General features: G+C 42.7%; 1 protein-coding gene across 16 annotated transcripts in view; it reads left to right on the top strand.

Moving 5' to 3' along the window:
• Window positions 1-23,921, top strand: part of KALRN (kalirin RhoGEF kinase) — a 653,035-nt gene that overhangs the window by 368,852 nt on the left and 260,262 nt on the right. For 10 of the 16 annotated variants that reach the window (XM_049710430.1, XM_049710427.1, XM_049710426.1 and 7 more), the window contains exons 15-19: window positions 3,019-3,185; window positions 10,395-10,514; window positions 16,445-16,663; window positions 19,738-19,887; window positions 22,213-22,327. In XM_049710430.1, the coding sequence (XP_049566387.1) occupies window positions 3,019-3,185; window positions 10,395-10,514; window positions 16,445-16,663; window positions 19,738-19,887; window positions 22,213-22,327 (771 nt within the window). The remainder of the gene's footprint in view (window positions 1-3,018; window positions 3,186-10,394; window positions 10,515-16,444; window positions 16,664-19,737; window positions 19,888-22,212; window positions 22,328-23,921) is intronic. The other 6 variants (XM_049710431.1, XM_049710429.1, XM_033403880.2 and 3 more) reach the window with 1 other exon arrangement.

The raw sequence follows: 23,921 nt of genomic DNA, 5'->3' as shown, positions 1-23,921 counted from the left end.
TGCTATTTAGCCCTCCAGGCTAAAATAATTAGGGCTTATGCTTTGATTTTTATAGGAGTAAATGATTTTTATTGGATTTTTATAGGAGAAGTAGGGCATTTCCTTACACTTATTTTTTGGTATGAAGTTTGAAACATTCAGCCAGGTCCTGCTAAATCTGCCTGATATGCCAACAACCCTAACCAAAGCAAAAGCCTTGTTTAAATCGTCAACCTTAGCAATAGTTGGCAAAAGGAACAGTTTCTTTACTTGCTCATTGTTTAGGGTTATCTACTGGGCCTCAAGTTGGCAAGTGGCAGGGTTTGCTGGAAAGAGTCGAGGTGGAGTAAACCCACTGGCTGAATTCAAGGTCCAGCTGCACCACCAACAAGCACTTTGACTTTGGAAGTCCCTGTTCTTTCTCTGTAGACCTTAGTTTCTTCTTTTGTCCAGTGTGGCAGGCAGGCCTTCATTCCTAAAGTCCCCTCCAGTTCTCACTTGCCATGATTCAGCCTCACTGCCCCCATTGGTTATGGCCCAGGTCTTCACCCTAATGTCACCAACCATGTGACTGTTACCCATGACCTTAGGAATAAGACAGGAGCTGGGTATCCTGTGCATACGTTGCTTTTGTGGTTTAAAGCGTCAAGTTCTCTCTTTATGCAAGGTTTTTAAGTGAAAACTCTATGGAGTCTGTGGCAATGGTGCTTCAAATTTACTGTGCCTGGAAAGTACCCAGACCCAGCATTTAAATGAAGTCTTAAATTAGGTCGTGGGGGGCTTCCCTGGTGGCACAGTGGTTAAGAGTCCGCCTGCCAGTGCAGGAGGCACAGGTTCGAGCCCTGGTCCGGGAAGATCCCACATGCCGCAGAGCAACTAAGCCTGTGAGCCACAACTACTGAGCCTTCCAGCCACAGCTACTGAAGCCGGCGCTTAGAGCCCGTGCTCCACAACAAGAGAAGCCATCACAATGAGAAGCACGTGCACCGCAACAGAGTAGCCCCTGCTCACCGCAACTAGAGAAAGCCCGTGCACAGCAACGAAGACCCAACACAGCGATAAATTAATTAACTTAAAAAAATGAGGTTGTGAGGATCACTCTTCTCCTTGCACGTAGAGGTTAAGGGTACAGCCAGGAGCGAGAGAGATTCCCTTTGTTGGGATCCCGGCCGCACCTCTCGCTACCTGGGTGTCCTTGAGCATGTAACCCGATCTCTCTAAGCTTCACCTTCCTCAGAAGAACGGCAGTTATAGGAATCCTAACCATATGGAGTCATCGTGAGGATGCAGTGGGAGAAACACAAGCGTGGCAGAAGTTCAGTAAAGCCTGATGACTATCGTATACTCTACTGGTATTCTAGCGCATTCTGAATTCTGTTGGGATGATTTGTGTTCCCGTAGCTTCGCTAGCAGCATGGGGGTAGGGCTCCTCCTTTCTTCTCTTTACGTTCCCAGTATCCAGCAGAGTGGTTATGTCTCGCCATAGCAGATTCTCAATATTAATGTTTACTGAATTAATCAAGAGTGAACATCAGTCTGGAGGAAACAGATATACGTAAAAATAATGGGCCACAAATAATTGTACTTGTGTCATAAAAGGAAAGAAAAGGCCTGTGTTCTTCCAAAATGCAAGCTACTCTGGGGTGAAGGAATGTGGATCTGGAGGAAGGGAAGAAAAGTGGATATAAAACAATCGTTCTTAGCCTGATTACACCATCTTCACCTATTTTATTTCCTGTGTTCATCTCACATTAAAAAAAATATATATCAAGCAAGATAGATGAGAATGAAGGGCTAGAGTCTCAGGGCAGGCAGGGAGCCTGTTCTGGATGATTCTCTAAGCAGGTGGCTGGTCCCTTTGATGGAGCACCAGGCTAAGAAGCCCATTTGCGTGTGATGTGGCCTGTGTAAGCCATGAGCTTCCCACAGAGAGATACTTTGCCCAGGCCCAGCATACCAAACACCAGAGATGCATGCAGGGTGAAAACGAGCTGGAAGAAAATCTGCGTCGTGGCTGGAAACAGGGATCCACTTCTGCAGGTGGATCTTAAATTACATTTTAAAAAGTAAACATGGAGGCCAAGGGTCATCCCATGTTGCCTAGTGCTGCAAAGGTAGAAATTTTGTATTTCTTCTTGTTTTTTTATTTCAGTCAAGGAGATGCTCTACCTCATCCCCTTGGTAATTGCAGACAGTAACTGGAGGGAGTTGACTGCTAAAAGAACAAGTCGTTCTCTTCTCTGTCTCCCACAGATATTTCAGGAGCTGGGCCTTGGAATTATGAAACTGACAGAAAAAATAAACCTGAAAAGATACTGAAATTATTACCGTGTAACACCAGAAAAAAATTTCCCACTCTCCCATATTGTTCTTATATAAAGCACTATTTTTGCTTCTAGAAAAGAATTTCCTTTAGCGTGTGCGGACTTTCCTTATATGCCCCCACTGTGTCAGGCAGGTGTGTTGGTGGCGGCAGTGATGAACTTCTGAGTTGCTTTTTTAGGGGACCTAAGTAGTTGGCTAAGAAAATCACCACTGGCCAACTATTCTCTTCAGAATGGACTTAGCATCCAATGGTAAATGGCATCTGACCAGCTAAAAGAGAGGGTGCCTTTGGCAGAAGTTCCTGAGACAGGGTCTCTGGGGCTTTGTTTTGTATTTCCCAATGTGATCCAGAGGCTCGGTTGTGAATATTCTGGGTGTAGGCGAACTGCCCAGCAGGGACTGCTGTATGTGGCCTTGTCTGGGATGGAATCCAGAGGACCACCTCTTTGACTCCAGTTGATAAGGAGCTGATCATCTGTTGAAGAGTTGTTTCCTGACAAAGGATCAGTTAATCCAAAAGAGAAAGCATGGTTCGAGCATCCCAAACAAAGACCCGTTCTGGTGATCTATCCAGTTTCACTGAGGGATATGCAGAGGTTGGGAGGGTGCTGGTGATGGCTGTTTCCAGATTCCAGCTTTCATGTGCATATAGAAGGAAATGTAGTCTTTACGGTACTACCTGGTTTTTAATGGTTTACATTTTGTTTAAATCAGGAATTGAGTTAATCTGTGAAAAAGACATTGATCTGGCAGCCCAGGTGCAAGAGCTATTGGAGTTTCTCCAGGAGAAGCAGCACGAGTTGGAGCTCAACGCAGAGCAGACCCATGAGCGGCTCGAGCAGTGTCTCCAACTGCGGCACCTCCAGGCAGAGGTCAGACAGGTGAGCCTGACCCTCCTCCTGCAGCCTGGGCTTCCCAGTGGCTGAGTCTGGCCTGGGCCTGCTCCTGGAACGGGGTAAGGCATACAGAGCCACCGGTATAGCCAGAATTAGGAAATAGGTAAGTTAAGGAGTGGTTGTATTCGTTTCTGAAAGCTAGGCTGCTATCTACTGACTCTAACAAATAGATCTAATGGTACAATGGCTCAAACTACAAGTGCATTATTTCTCTGACATATAACAATCTAAGGAGAGCACCTCAGTGCTGTTCCAAGTTGCCCTCAGTCACTGAATCGATTCTCTTCCTTTCTATCCTCAGCCCTGCCCAGAGTTCAGAGGAAATGCAAAGCCTGTATCAATAAACATATTCAGGCTTTAGAGCCAGCTTGATTAATTTGTGTGCCTAGTACAGGACCTGACATATACTTGAGAATCAATAAGGGGTAGCCATCCTTCAGTTCCCATCATTCTTTTCAATGTGTGTGCGGTTCTTATAAGAAAACGTTCTAGTCACATTAAAGCCAATTTTAAAAAGAAAAGAGTACTTACCTGTATGAGACATGATACTAGCTATCTTTCTAAAGGACATCCCTGTGCCATTCCTAGGGATCTCTAGGAACATACACACAATGACCAATGACACATTTAAAAAATACTACATATTTATATTATGAACAGACTAAGTGGGAATTTTTAGCATAATTATTGGGGATTTCCTATTTAGACAAAGTGGGATTGAAGAAATACAAATATAATTATAGTTCCATTTATTGAGTGTTGTGTGCCTTTTATACCTATCTCTTGATCAATCCTCACAACCATTCATCCTCACAACCAATACTCTCCTTTCAGAGGAAGTCACCAAAGCTTAGAAAGGTCACCAGACAGGTCACACTGAGGAAAGACCTCACCTTCACCCTCCACGGGTGCAGGCGGGCTTCCCTGCAGGGCAGAGCTCATAGCACTTCCGTGTTTCCTCCTTGTGCTCCAGACTCTCCCAAGCAGCCCTGTCCCCTGCTTCCTCTAGGGGGAGCCCCACCCAAAACATCCGAAGCAGAGACACATCTTCCTCTTTTAAATGTTTTTTCTTATGTTCAGTGACTGCTAGAGCTTTTAGATTTGTCTATTAATTTAGCACAGGGAACAAAAACATCATATTTTATTTAATTATTGCTCGGTCCCTTTTATTCAGGGTATTCCTTGCTAATGCCTATGTTTTAATTATATATTATTTATTGTAATGTGAAAAATGATCTTCTCTGCTCCCCTTCTTTTCCAAAGAGTACTCAGAGTCCACACATTCTGTGCTAAAGATCAATCTTGAGCACAGGTAACATCACTAAGCCCCAGGCAAAGCCAGATACAGCACTGCCGTCCAGGTTGTTTTCTGTTTAATTACACTGGGGTCACACCTGAATGTCTGGTGAGACTTGTTACTCGTGGGGACGTGGTAGAAATCCTAGCAGGCCCAGAGCAGTGATGAGTATTCAAATTCTGAATCTCTTGGCAGTAATGATAGTACTTTCTTTTCATATGAGAAGTACTTTCTCGTTTGTGATCTCAGTTTAGGAGAGCAGGCCCATGAGAGAAAGTGGTGGACGTTTAGTTTACAAATGAGGAAACTGAGGTACCGTAGGGTGAGTGCTTCCAGGGCCTATTGACTACTTAGCTGAAACTTGAGCCCAAGCCTCTGAAATACAAGGTCCTACAATTTGCCTCTGCTGGACCCCACTCCCACCCTGGAGTTCCAGGAGAAATAGACAGAAGCTCTCCAGCAGAATGAGGTCCGGACTTTCCCTGGCCTCCACAGCGCCATGTCTGAGAAGATGGGCAGGCATGGCCTACACCTGGCCGACCAAGCAGTGGGCTCAGCAGGCCGTGGGAGTTCTCCTCTACTGTTTGTTCACGTCTTCTCAATAAACCAGATAACAGGAGACATATTCCTAATTGACTTGGAAATGAAATATATAATTTTGCTTTTGTTCCTGGTTTTTTATTTTATTTATTTTTGCTACAGCATTCATAGTAGAGCCAACTTCCTAATTATGTTCTTCTTGGCTGAGATGAAAATGGAAATGAAATGAGTTTTCATCCTCCAAGTATCCATTCTGTACAGGATAGGTAGTTTGTCGAGTGGGAAAGTAGATTATCTATATATGGATCATCAGGCCTGACGAATATCTGTGTACGTTCCTGTTCAGTGTTTCATGAATTGGAGGACAAAAAAGAATTCTTCTGCAGGAGTGAGAACATTCCTTCTCCTTCTCTCCACCACGGCAAGGATGACACACAGGGGGACTGTAGTTCAAAACGGCACTGGATTGCTGGGGGTCAGCCTTTAGGAAAAGCACGAAGGACTGCGGCCCTTGGAGGTGCCGAGGGACCACTGCTCCATTAAGCCACCGCGCCTCATTAGACAAGCTTGTTCTCCTTGTTAGTGTGCCTCTTCCTTTAGGGGTCGTCTGGTCCAGTTTCCGACAAAGCATTCGCGTTTGATGGAAGTTGGTGGAGCAGGAAATATTGACTTGGAAGCTGTTGACGCTTGGAAAGAGGGACTTAATTTAGATGTCAGTACTGATCACTTGGGCTAAATTTAGACACTAGCTTGAGAGTTTCTTTTTTGAATATACTGAAAGAAAGAGAGAGAGAGAGAGAGAGAGAAAGAAAAAGAAAAGAAAGGAAGGAAGAAAAAAAGAAAGGGAAAGAGAAAGAGAGAGAGAAAGGGAGGAGGGAGGGCGGGAAGGAAGGAAGGAAGGAAAAGAAAAGAAAGAAAGAGAAAGAAAGAGAAAGAAAGAGACCCCTTAACTGAAGTGCCATCAATGGGGAGAGAAAGGGAGAGGCCACCATGTGTTACGATACAGCTCTGTCGCTAGAGCTCAGAGATTAAAGGTTTAGATTTGGCCTTCACAACCTTATGTGCAGTTACACCACAACTATATTAAACTGAAGCTCTGAGGAGAGGTAATGTCACGGACATTGACTGAAAATTATTTTCAAGTATTTAGAACAAAGGAAACTGATTCATGCAACTGACTTGCTTTCTGAGGGATGATACATAGGACTTTGTATCTAAGATAAATGGCCTCAGCATCTCCAGAGAAATGCTGGATCTTGAAGGGAAACCATTCCCCTGATTCCTATGGTCCAGAGCCATAGACCACCCAGATGCCCCCTTTCTTCTAGAAAAATAGTTCAGATTATTCCCCAGACCCCACAGAATGCTCTGATTGCTTTCCAGGAAAATTGCTACTCTGGTAAGGATAGCCTCACATTTATTAGATAATTCAGGAAGATTTGAAAAACCTATTTAATGGTCATAAAACTAAGTGAATTTCCATGTTTCCTGCAGAGCAATGCATTTAGCAGAAAATAGGCCGAAATGGATTTATAAGATGTTGGAGCTCTAAGCTTTGGGGAAAGAAATTGTATTTATCAATTTGTCTACTAAAGACATTGACTTAAATTACCCCTGTAGACCAAATACTGGCCAAAATTTGCATATGATCAAGATGGAAATTTAAATCAAAGGAGAAGATATCCTCTCCTCATATTCCTGTATAGAATACTGTTTCGTTCTGTTCACTGTACATAAAAGCTAGAAAGGAGTTGGAGTAGATCCAAAAGAGAGGCAGCCCTAGGTACAAGGACTAGCCATTTGTTTCAAAATGGAGATAATTAGGAAGACACACAGTCATAGTCTATAAAACCCTGAGGGATGGACACATATAATCTCATAAATTGTGAATTTTTAGAACTAAGAAACACTAGAAGTATGACAGGCTCCCAGTTACCACCTGAGGGGCTGATGATTTTCCTGTGGCTGGAGTTTCAGAAATCACTGTGCCTTGTGATAAGTCATCTGCAGTAGCAGGAGTTAGACTCCGTGTCCTTCAGTGCAGCCTCGTAGCTTTCCTGTCAGTGTGGCCTAGAGAACACAGCCATAGCCAAGCAGCTTCCCCAGCCTACGTGGCTACAGTGTCCAGCTTGCCCAGCTTAGGTGGCGTCATCATTTTGGACATTCACGTCCAGTTGACCACATCCATGCTTCTAACTCGGGGTTATCTGAACTTTCTTGGCCTGAGGAACCAACAGATCTCCATCTTCAGTTCCCCCCTCACCCCTGACTGAGCTGAACTGGTTGCCTAGCCCCCAAGTCCCCAAGCAGCAATACTCTTCCCATCCCTCATTTCTGCAGAGCTAAGTTCCTCTGGTATCCTATGGTTATAGGGGCAGTCTCTGAATTTTGAAAGAAGTATGGAATGTTATGGCTCAAAATGATCTTCAAAGACCATCTAACATCAGTAAACTGTTGTCTAAGATGAATGATCAATATAAAATGTTCATGTTAAGGATTACATTATATGGTTTGCAAAATACTTTTACATTAATTATTTCATTTCATCCATACCCTGCGATTTACCATTTTACAGTTAAGAAAACTGAGCCTCAGAGAGATTAAGTGATGTTTCCAAAGTCATGCAGCTCAAGTTTAGTAGGACCAACATTTTCGCATGTTTGTTACAAAATTTCTTCTACTACCTTTCTCTCATTTGGATGATCACACAAGAATAAATAGCCAATTTTATGAACTAGAAAGGTAAAGGATGAGAGTAATAGAAAATTATATCAACAAGAGTTAGCATTGATCAGAGCACAAAGACTGATGATAATAAAACAGCTAAGTATTTACATCACATCAGAATATGTCAATAAGCTCTACAAATACTAGAATAAAAGTTAATATTCCTAAACTTTTTCTCTTCTCATTGTGAGAGGCGTAAATGAAGAATCATAGCATTAGCTAGTTTTGCCTCAAAACTAAAAATCGCTAGCACCACCATCATCAGGCTTTGCATTTTACGGTACGCTATATCAAGCCTGATATAGGAAGGGAAGGTACCATTATCCTATCTTTACAGATGAAAAAGCTGAGGCTCAGAGGAGTTAAGTGGTTTTACCAGGCAGTAACAAAGCCAGGTATTCTGACTTCAGATTTTATGCTCTTTCTACACATTCCCAGTTTTGCTTCTAGGACTGAATCTGGGACTTCAGCATGGGAGGTTTGATTTTAGGAAGATAAAAATACTTGGTAGTTTAATCATTGGCATCAGTCCCACCCCTGAACCCAAGCCATTGATTGAACTACAGTGCATTTTTATCTTCCTAAAATCAAACCTCCCATGTTGAAGTCCTGGAATGCCTATGTAAACAACATTTGGGAAATAAAAATGAACAAGGATATCAAGGATATGGCATCATTTAATGAAAGATGTAGAGACTAAAACCTATAGTATTTCTAAATGGAAAACCCGGTAGATGGTGACCTCACAACCATAGCTATAACTGATGTTTTCAGTTGACTGAAACTAGAGAGGAAAATATTCCAGCAAGACTCAGGAGGCCCAGAGGGAATCAAATTGTCCCTCAAGCATTGATTTGTGATGCACGTTGAGAAAATGTTTCTCTGACACCCTCAAGTGAATCTTGAACCAAGCAAGATGTGATGAATCACTGCAGAAGGACTTAACGTCGTTCAGAAATATAAATTGTGAGCTCCATTTTCCAAAGAGGTGAAGCATTTGGGCATGCAATCCATGGATGCATGTACCCGAACTTGCAGCCAGCTTTTAGAAATCATTAACACCTCTGTAGTCAGCCAGCTACAGCACACCAGTGGCATCAGAGATTTCACACATACGCTCTGAGCAGTTATTTCCTGGAACTAATTGCTTTACAGATTGGCATCTCATCCACAATCTGCCAGACTGCCCATGAATTAACATCTCAATCCAAGTAGCCCAGCTTCAGTGGGATTTATGTCCCGATGTTATCCATGCACAATATGGTATCAGTCATTTTCTGCCTAAGGAGGACATTTGAGAAATGCCTGTGAGGGTTATGGAATAGGAGACCAGACTTAATATTTTTCTAATTGTTTAACATGAAGAAGTTGAGAGAAGAAGAAAAAAAATCTGAAACAGATTGTGGTGTCTTCTGCTTTGCCTTGAGGGAACAGATGGATGGTATTTACTGATCTTAACATTTCAGAAGAATTTTTATTTCCTCTCCGAGCAAACTCTCAAACTCCTTAATAAAGCAAATATTTGGCAATTTTCTGATGACCAAACACAAGGTAGATTTTCAAGGCCTGTTACTTCCAGTTTGATTATTTGCACTTGACTCTATTAGCTGGATGATTGCCACATCTCTATTTCAGCTGGGACTGTCTAGACAGTGTCAGCTATTTCTCCTTCTATTTTAATATTCCCTAGCTGCGTTTTCTTTCCCCCAGTACTAATTAAGGTCACCTAGAAATGTTACTCAGCCTAGCCATTGCCTCTAAATAATTTAACTCAATTATAACATATTCTCCCTTTTTCTAATGATCCAGTGTATGGATGATTCATGCTATTTTGCTTGTTTTATTTCTCCTCCCTTTGGATTGTTTAACCAATCAAAGCTCAAACCTGTCTACTCTTGGCTATTTTGCAAGGTATAGGAGGCTGGACACACTGCTCAGGTGTGACTTGGGTATTTTCCACGGTGACTTGGGTATTTTCACTCTTTCAAAAACGTTACTGCATGCCTGTCGTATGAAAGGTACTGTGCTAGGCATTGGGTGAGATTAAAATACGACTCATATATTACTCTAGTCTTCCAGAAGTTTACATTGTAAGGGGAGGAGAGGAAACATAGGTCGAAATAACTGAATAAGGCAGGCTTTGGTGAGTGCCACAAAGGTGGTACATGCAAAATGATCTGGGTTTCACTAGATGACGAAGAGATTGTTCCTAATGGGAGTGGTTAGGTATAGAAGATTTCAAGCAGTTGTTGATATTTGAATTGGGCCTTAAAAAAAGGAAAGGGATACCAACAGATGGAATTTATTTATTTATACCGTACCATGTTCCAGATGGAACCTCGGAAACATACATACAATGCAATCAGATGAAGTAATGTTTAAATTAAGGGGCTGAGGAGCCTGGGATTGAGGAGTGATAAGGGTAGGAAAGAAAAGATGAAGCTGGGAATGAGGTTGGTACTGAAAATAAGTACCTTATGGCGCAAGGTATGAGGCAAATTTAAGGAGATTTTAATTATCCAGACTCTTCCTGTCCTGTCTTCAACTGTGGGTAGGAGATAGCAAGCTCTCTGACTGAAGGGCCTGTCACAGAAAGGCCATTCACCTGTGCTCTTGTCCCAACTCCCTAGGTCCTGGGATGGATCCGCAATGGGGAGTCAATGCTCAACGCCAGCCTGGTCAACGCCAGCTCTTTGTCGGAAGCAGAGCAGCTGCAGCGGGAACACGAGCAGTTCCAATTGGCCATCGAGGTAACACCCAAATCTGGCTGCACTGTCCTCCCTTCCCCTCTCTACGCTGCACCTTAGGCAGGATGATTCCTCAAGATGTGGGTCTTCCTTTATGTGGTGAAGCCATTACTCTTTCTAGTGAAATGGGCCAGGTAGCCTCCCTATGACCCAGGAATTGATGGAGAAACAAATGCAGGGCTTCATCACCCCAAGGAAGCCTGGTATTGGAAGACAAGTATTCACACTCCAAATGTGGATCTTTCTTACTTATTGGTACCTTTAACTTTCAAGGCCCCTGGTCCACTGAGTTTTTTATACATTATGGACTATGCACCATGTGAGAAATGTAAAGCTAAAAGGTTAGAAGTCACCTCTAGTTGAAGCTCCCTCAGAATTGAGGATAAAGAACTGCAGAAGTCATTAGTAAACTAGGATTCCATTTTTAAACATTTGGTTTACATGTAACATTTAGATTCCATTGTCAGATCAGCCTTTTAACAAGAGTAGTGAGCACGGGAGCAGACTGTACTAGATAGTTTGATTCACTGAAAATAGTTGTTCAGTAATGCTGGTGGAAGTCATATTTAAAGAATAAACTGAAACCAGAAACTCACCAAGGCTTGTTTTAAAGGCTATTTTAAAATAAGACTCCACTTATGATAGTCTAATATAAATGTTGTCTTGCTTTAAATAATATCTTTAATTATCCTTTCTACTAGAACATTTCCTTCCCAAAGAGACTCGAACTGATTGTTCTAGAGTGGTGTAGGGAAAAGAGTAGGAAATGGGACATGGGAACTATGTTAAAAATAAAATAAGTTCAGTACCAATGGGAAAAGAGATAAGGAGTGAAAACCTCAAAGACATCCATTACTTGTGGTTCAGTATAAAACTTAACCCACTTCTGAGTGTGTAAGAAATGCAAAGGTGATTGTCTTCTACTAAAAAAAACACAACAATGATAAAATTTTAACTGTCCATGCCAATAAGTATATCTTTAATACAGTGATCCAACTGATTGCTAGCTATTTTTAAGCTAGTATTGATTGATTTCAACCATTTAATTTTCCAAAAGCTATCTTGTATGTGAAAACATAGCATTGATATGAATGATATATTTCTCTAAGATGTCTGATAACTTCTTAGGAACCCTTGCTCATACCAGACTCCTGTCTGAGATTTGAGATTTAAAAATAAACTGTGTATTACACACACAGTATGGACAAATTATTTTCTAAGGAAGAACTAACCAGAGGAAAGAAGTTTTATCATCAGCCCTGTTGCATTTTACTGGCATGCCCAAATATTAGAGTGTTGGAATCTATTCCTTGTAAAGGAAAAAATAAGATTGGGATTATAATCAAGAATTAGGCACACAGTGGTCAAAACCCCATCGAGAGGCAGCAGTGAAGAGAACGAAGGTTGGGCAGTCACATTCAAGGCTTGGCATGAAGCTGTGAGGGATGCTAGGCACAGAGAGAACAGCCTTTGGCGATACCTCCTCGTTGCCTATCTTGAATGTGGAGGTTTACCTGCCCCATCAGGTAATTAAATTTTCAGTCCCTTAATCAAACGTTGGGCAAGTAAAACCAAGCATTATAAAACAAACAAACAAAACAAAACAAAACACCAAAAACCAAGCGTTATGACACCCTTGAGTATCTCAATGAGCTAGTAGAAAATAGTGGGTAAATGCATTAGCAATGCTATTGAAATAACCAAATTCCACCTGACTTGCATATGCAGTGTGTATGAATTTGTACTAGATGCTGTTGCATCCTTAACAGAATAGAGGCTCACTAAGCATCTATATCTCTTTAATTTCATGGATGCAACTTGATCAAATATTCTTAGAATAGATGTTGAGATATAGACCCCTGTCGAGTTTATGTCTGTGGACTCAAGGGCACATGGCAGAATAGATAGGATTTCTCATAGATCTTGGGAATGGAAGGTAGGCAGGGTCTGCAGCTTGGCTAGGATATTGAAGAGAACAGAGCCAGAATTTCAACATACGTTCCTTCTCCAGATGGCTTGTGCTTCTCTCTAACTGTGTCAGTTTAGACCAGGTTCTGCATTGGGGGAATGTACACCAGGGGATTTAAGCAAGTTGATAGGAGATCTAACTAGTCTGGTTTGATTTAACCCATTTTGATACTGTTACTGGAGGCCTTTACAGTGATCACTGACAGGGAACATAATTTGACTTCTTGAGCCCTAAGAAAGAACCCTGGGCTCCAGAAGGGAAAATAAAATGGCTATAGGTAAGATGATCATATAAGTTATTGTTAGAACTGAGACACTTTTAAGAGTGAAGGAGGGAATTGTTAATAACTAAGCCAGGAAAATCAGCATGTACTAGAACTCTCATGGGCAAACCAAGATGTTTGCTCACCCTAGCTTTGGTGGCCTCATCAGTCTGAAGGTTTTGGTCTCCTTAAAGAAGGTCAGAATGTTTACCTGAGGTAGCCTTGGTTACAGAAAAAGTTCCCCAGAGCCATTCAGAGTGCAGAGCAGTACACAGCTCTCCAGAAGCATAGCTTTATCAACAAACCCAGATTATTGTTTGTTAGTATCCAAATGTTGTGGCTGATGTGTCTTCAAGAACTGTGAACGTCATAGAGACGCACTTGATTTTAAAATCCATTTTTATTTGAAATCCTCTTATGTATTTTAAGCATAAGCATTATGACAGAAACAGTAGTTAAAACTGGATAATAAATTCAGTTGATTTGGTTCGGTTTTCTTCCATGTCCTCCTACTAAATATGAACATCCTTGATAATCCATGTCTCAAAGATACAGCACTCAATAGGATTAGCTAATAGTAGAAATAAATGGAAAATAATGACTCAAGCTTGAGCAAAGCAGAGATTATGTCATATGCATAAGAGTTTATCATTTAGGTAATCAAAGGGAAGAAGGGGCTCCCAGGACTGTTAGATAATAATGAGTTTCAGAATAAGGAAGAGGATTTGTTACACAGCATAAATTATAGGAAAATGAAAGTTACTCCTCTATCTCCTCCATTCTCAGAGAAAATATATAATAACCAATTTATGATGACAATTATATGCTGGTTTCATATACTGAGGAGAGGCCAAATAATTATCAGAATCACTAATGTTCACTTGGTGAACCCTTTCTCTGAATGAGAAACTGTAGATACCGTTCTAATTGCTAGAGATGAAATGATATGGTGTGATATGGTGGAAAGGACATAGATTTGGGAATAGGTCAAACCTGAATCTGGTTTCATCACTTCCTTGGATGTACATTTTTGGGCAAGTCCCTTAACCAGCCTGAGTCTCAGTTTCTTAATCTGTCAAGTGGGAATAATAATATCCACCTTGGAGTAGTATTATGAGAACTAGGAAAAAGTGCATAAGTATAGTTCCTAGCACAGAATATATACCTGGTTAAATGACAGCTATTAAAGGGATTTTTTTAAAACAGTCCTTGCCTTGAGAGTTTCACTGTCTTAAGTAAGGAAAATCAGCCAGGCGTTAGATGAGTGATATAGGTATTCAGAAGAGGGTAGTTTTTAGTAAGTCTCAGGCTGTCCAAAAAGGCCTCTTCGAAGGAGGTTGGATCTGAACTGAGTCTCCAAGGGAGACGGGATCACAGATGAGGAGATTCTAAGATGTGTTCCTTAAAGGCAGGGAGAATGAAGACGGCAATGGCAAGTTTGTTTTCAAATGGTCTTTGGAAGGAAGTAGTAGTACATGATAATGAAGTACTTGGGACCACAGTGTGAGGGGCTTTTAATAACATCCTCTAAAGTTTGGACTTGATTTCATAGCAGTGGGTGAACCATCGCAGGCGTGTGAATTGAGAGATGGGAGTGATGTTTAGAGCATAAAATTAGGGTTTTAGCACTGGAAAGGATGTTAGGATTCTCTTAATGGAAGCACTTCCCGTTAGAGAGAATCTGTCAGAAATGTAAGGGACGGGTTCGATGGGTTAGAAATGGAAGGCAGGAAAAGACTAGTCAGGTGACCACCACAGAGGCCTAGGTGTGAAGTGGTGAGAGCTGGACTGGGTTTCAGGCCGAGGAGCAGCAGGCAAGGATGATGACAAGACTGTGGTCCTAGATGGAGTGAGGAGGGCACTGTCAACAGGATGGTGGACTGCCGTGGAAGACTGTTTCAGAGGGAGGAGGAGTTTAGGTTTAGGTGTGGAACTTGAGCAGACATCTGGGAGGAAGGTGGAGGCTCTGACTGGACAGTAAAGCCATTCTCATTCCTTGGCAAGGGTTCCTCTTCTCTCTGGGAAGATATTTCACTTCTCCTGAGAATGCACCTTTGTAAGTGACTAACATGGGGCAGGCAGCTAGATCATCCGAATCAGTGCTACTGACCTAGGTGAGAGGTGTGACAGGCAGCTCACCCTCACATCCGAAGACAATTAAAGACGAGGCTCAGATATCAGGCGAGAAATATAGATTGGAGAGCCATTTACAAAGAGGAAATGCTAGAAGCCAAGGGAAAGGATGAGAACTCTACAGACGTGAACCAAAACCAAGAATGGACCTTGGGGTGCCTCTACATTTAGGAGGCGGGAAAAGAAAATGGTACCAATAAGTAAAACAGAGAAAGAAACCAAGGATTTTTAGTGGATCATGTCTACTTGTTAGTTTATTTTTCTAGCTTCATCCAGCAATTAGGAACCCAGATGCTAATGTGGTCATCGGGACTGAAGCCCGACTCAGTGGCAAAGCCAGGGACTAAAGGAGTCTAGGCTGCTGGAGGAGGTCGTGCTAACATAGCTAACACTGAGGACAGATTCAGGCGTGGGGCGGGGGAGGGCAACCAGGAGGTGGTTGATAGACTCTCTAGACAGGCTGCCATCTGCAATGAAGGTGAAGGGGGAGACAGAGGTGAGAAGAGGGGGAGGTTGTACTCACACACAGGAGTGCTGATAGATTCGCTCTGGGGAACTGTCCCAACACTGCAGCCCAAGAAGGGCAGAAATCATTCTGGAGTGAGGTGCTGGGCTTCTAGCTGCTCTTCTCCACTGCCAGCTAAGCTCTACTTTGAAAGTGCAAAGGCCAAATTAGTCCTGTGCCATTGGGTTGACATGATTCCAGCAGCTGAAGTTGGGATAATATTAGCTCTCTGAAGTCGTATGGCTCATCCACATCCGTCCTTTATTTTAATACATTGTGATCCCATTTGGCTCTCTCCCTGCCACCCAGTTCTCCAACCTGTTCTCCCCACCCCCTACAGTTGAAGTGAACTCAGAGAATGACACTTACCCTGAATAAGAAACAAACCTTCTACAATATAGATTATCCTAAAGGCAAACATAAATAAGGTAGTAATGTGGGATGATGTGTTAAGCTGAATTATCTACTGTGCTGCTCTTTTCCCTTGGTAACTGAGAGATGGTGTGAGATGCTACTCTTCTACTTTATTAACCTGCCAAATGTCTTCCTTCTACTGGAACCTTTTTAAAACTGATCATTCATGTTTAAAATGATTGCATTGTTGGTTGAGATTTGTGTGACCTGGGGATCTTTTTTATGGGCTGTGTTTATTTGATCTGCAGAATGGGACTACAGCAGTAACCTCCTTTGAAAATTCATGATGAATAATTTTATGATTAGATTTGAAAAGGAAATTTAACTAATGGATGAATCAATCAGGAAGCAGATTTATACACAACTGCGTTTCTCTAGCACAGAAACTGAAATGTCTTTAAAATGCAGAGTGATGCAAGTAAAGAGAAAGGAGTAGGGGCAGGAGTTAGGGACCTGAACAACTAGTTAATGAAAATGTTTGATATTCTTTTTAAAAATATGCTTAAGAAACAATGATGACAACATGTTTGAATCAGTCATTTAAAGCTCTTTAACTTTTCTGCATCTTTCCACTCACGCCTCACTCCACCCCCTCCCATACCACGCCTGGGTCGTTCCCACGGACCTCTCTCTCCTCCCCTTGTGCCCAGTCCCTCTTTCATGCCACTTCCTTGCAGAAGACACACCAGAGTGCCCTGCAGGTACAGCAGAAAGCTGAGGCACTGCTCCAGGCTGGCCACTACGACGCGGACGCCATCCGGGAATGTGCCGAGAAGGTGGCCCTCCACTGGCAGCAGCTTATGCTGAAGATGGAAGACCGGCTGAAACTGGTCAATGCCTCAGTGGCCTTTTACAAAACTTCTGAGCAGGTGAGGGAGAGGGCTGTGGAATGTGTGGGGCTGAGACTGACGGAGGACTGTTTTCTGCCTCACACTGCAAATCTGCAGCATCTCCCTCAGCAAGAAGCCACTCCTCTCAGTACTAGCTTTTGAGAGTAGAAGAATGATCTGTGGAAATACCATGGTTTGCTTCCTTATAATCCTTTCCATTAGAGGAGTGGACTATGTGATTTGTTTCTTACAAATTTCTCAACCTCACAGGATTTCGGTGTTGAAGTAGAAACTGGGTAGGTGTAGGCTGAGTGCCAAGTTTGAGTGGTGTACTAGTTAGCTCTTGCCACAATAATGCTGTGTAACAGATCACCCCTCAACCCAGTGGTATAAAACAATAAGCACATATTTTTTGTTTAAGTATCCGGTGTTCAGCTGATCTCGGCTGAGCTTGGTAGAACTAGGCTCCAAGCTGCAGGTTGGGTCTGGATCTGTTCCTATATTTCTCCTTCTGGACCAGCAGCTACCTGAGGCATATTTATGGTGAAAAGCAGGAGTGCAAGAACCCAAAATCTACTGTGCAAGTGCATTTCAAATCTGCTTGTGTCACGTGCTCTAACATCCTTTGGACCAAAACAAGTCACGTGGCCAAGCCAACATCAACCAAGCATGGCAGTATATGTCTCCTGTGAAGGTTGGGAGGGGAGAGTGACAATTTGCTGAACACAGTCTAATTTACCACAATCAAGCACTATGCACTGCTTGAAAAACATACAGCTCTTTCATTCATGGGGTTCCCAGTCTAATAAGGAAACACAGCTTTCTGTCATTGGAGAACTGTGAGCCTAACTGGTAGGATGGTGCAGCTGTGGGAGAAAAGGTAGGAGACACCTACAGCAGGGCCATAAAAATGCAAACCCATTACTAGTACATCTGTACAGCAATATGCACAAGGGCTAAGAGGATTTTTAAATGATTTGGGTGCTGTTAGGGGACTCTTTTCATGAAACAGAGGTTTAAGACAGGAGTAATTTTATTCAGTATAAAATAATTTCCTCATTCAAATCACTCCCTGGTAGAAATAGAGAAACCTTCTCCTCTGGGTGACTTACAGGGACCATGGGAAAGTCTATCTCAGAGCAAACGTAACATGCCTGTCAGAGGGCCCTGCAGCCAGTATTCATCTTCAGACCTTCTCTCAGTCCTCCTTTCAGTGTTTCAGAGAGATGATGCCTTTGATGGCCTCGGAAGTGGGAGCAGCAAACTAACGAGATAAAGAGCTTCTCCAGTTGATCTGTAAATTCAGCACATCCCAATCACACCCCAGCAAGCTTTTTTTTTTTTTAATAGAAATCGATAGGCTGATTCTAAGATTTACATGGAAATGCAAAGAGACTAAAATAGCCAAAACAGTCTTGAAAAGGAAGAACAAAGTTGAAGGAGTTACACTACCTGATTTTAAGACTTACCCTAAAGCTGCAGTGGTCAAGACAGAATGGCATTGGTGTAAGAATAGACACAGTTGAACAGAGTAGAGGTTCCAGAAGTAGACCCACATATATACAGTCAGTTGATTTCTGAGAAAGCAATTCAATAAGTAAAGTCTTTGTAACAAATGGTGCTAGACAACTGAATATCCATATGAAAAAAATGAGGCTTAACCCCTGTCTAATATCATATACAGATTTTAATTTGAGATGGTTCAAGATGCTGAAGGGGACAAAGCAGTAGATTGAGTCAGGAAATTTGACCCTGAAATGACCTTACCAAAGGTCACTTTATCTCTCTAGATTTCTGTTTCTTCACCTATTAAATTAGAGGACTTATGCTGGATAATCTTTCCATTTCCTCTAGCTCCCAAATTGATTGGTTTTAAGTCCAATACTGTCATGGGATAGGTGTCAAGTACTCGTTTTCTTAAAGTTTTTGTGTGTGTATAATCTGTTTTCTCTCAAGACGTGAGCCTCCTGCATGTTTTCAGGCCTTGCAACAGGAGAGGTGTGTGGTGCTAAAGAAACCGGCTGGAGTTCAGGGATAGGCCTCCTCACGACATGGGAAGCATGTAGGCTATGGGGGTGTTCTGCCTGGGACATCTTTCAGCTTATTTTTCAGTTCAGTTCATAACTCAGAAAGCATCTTATCCAATGCCACGTCCTTCACCAAAAGAGATGCCTTTCTCAGACAGAGGAGGCCAAGGGTAGTTAGAGCTGCTCTCCCCTGCTGCCACAGACTATTGAAGGAAAGTATAGGAATGAGTTTCTATTTTCTGCATCCTTCCTTAAGCCCTGACACTAGGCTGCCCTGCTCTCCTACTGATGCACTCAACCTAACTTTCCCTCTAAGCCCCATTTGAAATGCTTTTGGTCTTTTGAGTTCATCTATAAGGTCACTTAGAGCATGGCCTCTCAGCATTTTTAGAACTGAAAAACCATCTTAACTATCTTTTAGGTCAACCCAAATTTGTTATCCCTCTGAAGGAAATGTGCGTTTTATAATAGCAGGCCTGGAGATGTCATTGCCTTATAGTAGTACCTTGAAACAATTTTGCTGGAATATTTTTCCCCAGGGAGGGAAAAGGTAACATTCATTTATGGCCCATAAGTCACACAACATAGGCAACTTCCTCCTTTACCTCTACTTGAGGCTATTTCCTGTAGGGCAAGGACAGATAGTTGGGCAACCCAGTTATCTTCTTCAAACCTCTTTCTCCTGTTCTACCTAATTCATAGACGTATCATAAGGTTATAGCAATATAATATATAAAAACACTTTGAAAACCCCCAAATTACTAGTCTCTCTTCCTTTCTTGCTCTGCATACTATCCCTAGGTGATGTCATCAACCCCCATAGCTTCAGCCTTCAACCATCAACTGTCAGAAGATAATCCCAAAATCCATATCTCGCTAGTCATTTGTCTCCCAAGCTCCAGACGCTGGATTCTCACTGCCTCCTGGACTTTTCTTAGATGTCTCAGGGGCACTGTGCACCTAAGTCTACAAATTAGATTTTGAATGAAAAATGTCACTTCTGTAGGGGTCTCTTAGCTAAAGGTCCTCATAAAATAGGACCTTTAAATGATTAAATTACTAAGTTTTTCCTCCATGATTCATTAGGTCTGTAGTGTCCTGGAGAGCTTAGAGCAAGAATACCGGAGAGATGAGGACTGGTGTGGTGGACGAGATAAATTGGGGCCAGCAGCAGAGATCGACCACGTCATCCCACTCATCAGTAAACATTTGGAACAAAAGGAGGCCTTTCTTAAGGTGAGAGCACATTGTCATCCAAGGTCTGGGACTTTAGTCTTGGTTTTTATCTGCTGTCTCACTCTCCCCATTGCCTCTGCCTCCTCCTTTCTGTCTCTGTCTCTCTGTCTCTCTCTCTCTCACTGCTTCATGTGGGCTTCCCATACCCCTCTATTTTCTAGCTTCTTATCTAAAGGGGGCATTTGTAGAGGGGCTATTGGCTGGTTAATTTGAAAAGTTGAAAGGTTACAGTTCAAACATTCTTTATTTCTCTCAGCACTTTTTTGTGTAATTAGGCAATTAGGATGCTTCGTTTCTACTGGTGCCATGTACAAATATCCTGATATCCCATTGATGTTAAGTGAGAAAAATACCTACTTTCATTTATCTATAAAAATATTTTAATTGAAATATATAAGCCTAGATAGAAAACTATTAAAATACATCTTTTATAAATGGATAATGCAAAATTTAGGGCAAGAGTTAAAGAAATACATTTAGACATCTTATTTATTTATCAGTCTAATGATTACCAATTACCAATGAATGTAACACTGTTTATTGTGTTGTTTGAAGAGAGAGATACCTTATTTTGTTTGTTTTGTTTTTAAAAGAGCCTTAGCTTCCCAGAGAGGAAGCACAGTCCTGCTCTGAATAGCTTTCAGCTGGTGTGGGAAGTTCTCCTAAGCCTCTTTCCTCCTGCCTTTGATCTTCTCTCTGACAAAGGCTTCAGTGTTAAAACTTATCTAAAGGCTCCATTTTCTCTCAAATTCCCTGCTTTCATGTTCTGCTTCCTTTCAGGTTTCTGAAAGCACAAAAGAGAATTTTTATACCCTGACATGTTGCCACTGATTTTCTACAATTCTGTAATTAACTGCCTTTCTTTTATTAGGGATTTTCTCTACTTGACCACCTCTTTAAGTTTTATTTTTATTCTTTTTTAAAGATGACCTCTCCCTGCCCTTCTCCCGTCTATCTGGTATCTGTACCCGCATTTGATCAGACCTCTTAGTAATCAGCTCTTACTAATAAGATTAAATAGAAATTCTTCCATACAGGGCTTAAGATGATTTTAAAAGTCTTCCCTATGACAAAACAAAGTTTAAAACAAAACAATTTATGTAGGGCGTGTCAGATATTTTAAATAGAAGTATAAAGGTATGTCTTCATAAAATTAAATGTTTCTTCTGAAGAAGGAAAAAAGAAAATGTTCTGATGTTTTCCATATGTGCCTAAAACCATAGTTGAAAAACTCCTTATTGTTGTGGGAATTACAAGCCCAATGGACGGAAGCGCGAGCTCTCCATGTGTATACATTAGTTGATTTTGGATTCCTTAGCTTTGGACCACTGTCCAGCTGTTAAGTTCATGGGCCTCAGAGTGGAAGGACCCACTAGCAGTCTTTTACCAGAGCTCCCAGAAGCCACTGTTGGGAATGCAACATTTAAAGTAATTTTTTTACCATATGATTCGTAGAATCATATGCTAAGTATAAAGACGTTTAAAAGTTAACAGTTTTGTCTAGAGATAATTTAATTCTGAAAACTGTGGATTGAAAATTAATGGACTAGCGTGTATTACCTCTACCATCAGGAAAAATACTGCTTTTTAAAGAAATTCAGAAAATCTCTTGTCTTGAGAGAAACTAGAAGTACTCTGTCGGTAGACCTAGATCCTAGCCCTGACTTGCTTCATGACTCCTGCCCTTGCTGGGCCTGGATTGGGTACAATAGCATGGGACAGACCTGTCCTCTCTGCTACCCACCACTCTTGTGAGTTTTAAGGGGGCGGTACAGTGGCTCTTACCCCTTTACATGACTGATAATTCCCAGCAGTAGGATCCTGAGTAGTCTTATTGAGGCGAGGGTGGGTTTGATGGACAAATATGTTTCTAAAATATGGGCAATTTCCATTTGGATTTGGAACATACAGTTAATAGGTTTGATCACTAAATTTGCTTTCTCAAGTCTAAATTAAGCTAATGTTAAAGTGGCTCACACCAGTGGTCATATACGAGGCATTCTGGTGGCAGAGGGAAACCAACCTGAGAGTCACTCTCAGGTGGTCACGCTGAATCAACACGTAGTAGTCAAAGGGTGGCTGATTTCTGGTTTTGTCTGTGATGGAAAGGGGAGAGGCACAGGGAGCTTTTCTTTACTCAACAAAAGAGTGAGTAAGTCTCCTGCATTGGAACTGGAGTATGCATAAACTGGAAGTTGCCCCAGGGCTCTGTTCCCCCAGAGCCCCAGAAGCCTCATCACCGGCACCCCTTCTCCAGTGTCTTAGATAATGTGCCCCTACCAGACCCGGACTTACGTGTGGGGCTTCACACCCTGTCTCTCTCAGGCCTGCACCCTGGCACGGCGGAACGCTGAGGTCTTTCTCAAGTACATCCACAGGAACAATGTCAGCATGCCCAGTGCCGCCAGTCACACCCGAGGACCCGAGCAGCAAGTGAAAGGTCAGTGCAAGCCCTGCCGGCCTCGAGCCACTTCAGCCGCAGGGACCAGAGCCCGGGTACCTGGTCTTCACGTGACCTCAGATTTCCTGGTTCTTCTCCTTGCATGAGAAGAAGTGTGACGTGGGATGGTGTGGGTGGTGGCGATTCAACATGCCTCAGGATTTGGGATGGGAAAATGACTGTAAAATTTCCCCAGAGCTTTTGCATTTATCTTAAGAGTTGAGAACACCGCTAATAGAATTTTCTGAAATGACAGATGGTCTCTAGGTATCTACACTGTGCAGTACATGGCCACTAGTCAACCCCAGAGACCAAGGCTAGGGGGGGAAGTGACGCTGACTTGGCGTGGGGAGTGGGGACAGGCTTGGCGAGCTGCCGAGCAGACAGAGGGAAGCTCTGACCTCCTCTGGGAAGGGCCTCTCTCCTGCTCAAGGAACTCAGGAGGTGCGAAGATCAGAGCCCACTGGGGAGAATTAAACTTAGTAATCAAAGATCCCTACAGAGAGGAGGGAAGCAGCATTCCTTTTCCAGATGTGCCACCCTGTTTGCAGCCGAGGGGCCCTGTGGGTGGCTAGCATTATGTCACCTTCCCCTTCCTGCAGATTTTTCAAAGCCTGTGTTCTGATGTCCAAGTGCAGGTGGCAGCTCGGGTGAGGCCAGCTGCCTGCTGAGAGTGCACACACCCCGCCCCCGCCCCAGTGTGCCGAGAGTGGCAGCCACCCAGGGTGAGCAGGATGTGCCGCACCTTCGTGGGGGCCAGGGCAGGGTTTGCCCAAAGGAAAGTTTACCAGATGGGGCACGAATGAAACCTGAAACTCATTAGGATTTTCACCTGAGCCGGATTGATTCTCTCAGCCACCACAGAGGGACCTCAGTGAACAAAACTCTGACTAGGAGACAAAAAGAGTAATAAAAGAAACACAGGTTCTCACTGTCTTTGCCCAATTGAAGCTTCCACCTGAGCAGGGACCTACAATCTCTCCTATAGCCATTTCCTTTCCACCTGCTGCCTGGACCCAAAACCAGTGCCACTTATTTTAAGTTTTTATTACAGGAGCAATTATTGCTGCATAACAACCCCTGAAATTCAGTGGCCTACAGCTATAAGCATTTATCGTTCAATGACTGTGTTGGCTTGGGGACCAGCTGCCTTGGCTGGGCTCAGTGATGCGGTTCTGCTTGAGGCTGCAGGTCTGGCTGGCTTGGCCCCTTCACTGCAGGGTGGGTTCTTGTCTGCTCCATGTGGATTAATTCTGGGACTTTGGTTGAAGGGGCAGCGGTTACCCAGGAGAACTTCTTACAGAGGTGATGGCAGAGGTTTAAGGGGCAAGCTCAAGTGCACAAGCACACTTCAAGCCCCTAGTTGTGTCCTATCTATTAACAACCCATTTGCCAAAGAAAGTCATGTGACTGAGCCTGAGTTCAGGGGTGAGGAAGTACACTTTGTCTCTTTGGGGAGGACCTAAAAAGCTACATAATAAGGGCAGAGATACAGGGAGAGGTGAATAATAGGGACCATAAAAGCTCTGAGCCTAAGAGAGGAGAGATAGATTCTGTCCTTAGAGAGCCAAACTTCCATAGGGCATTAAAAGTA

The sequence above is a fragment of the Orcinus orca genome, chromosome 5 (genome assembly GCF_937001465.1).
Source record: "Orcinus orca chromosome 5, mOrcOrc1.1, whole genome shotgun sequence".
Lineage (NCBI taxonomy): Eukaryota > Metazoa > Chordata > Mammalia > Artiodactyla > Delphinidae > Orcinus > Orcinus orca.
This window is presented reverse-complemented; position numbering and strand designations above follow the sequence as displayed.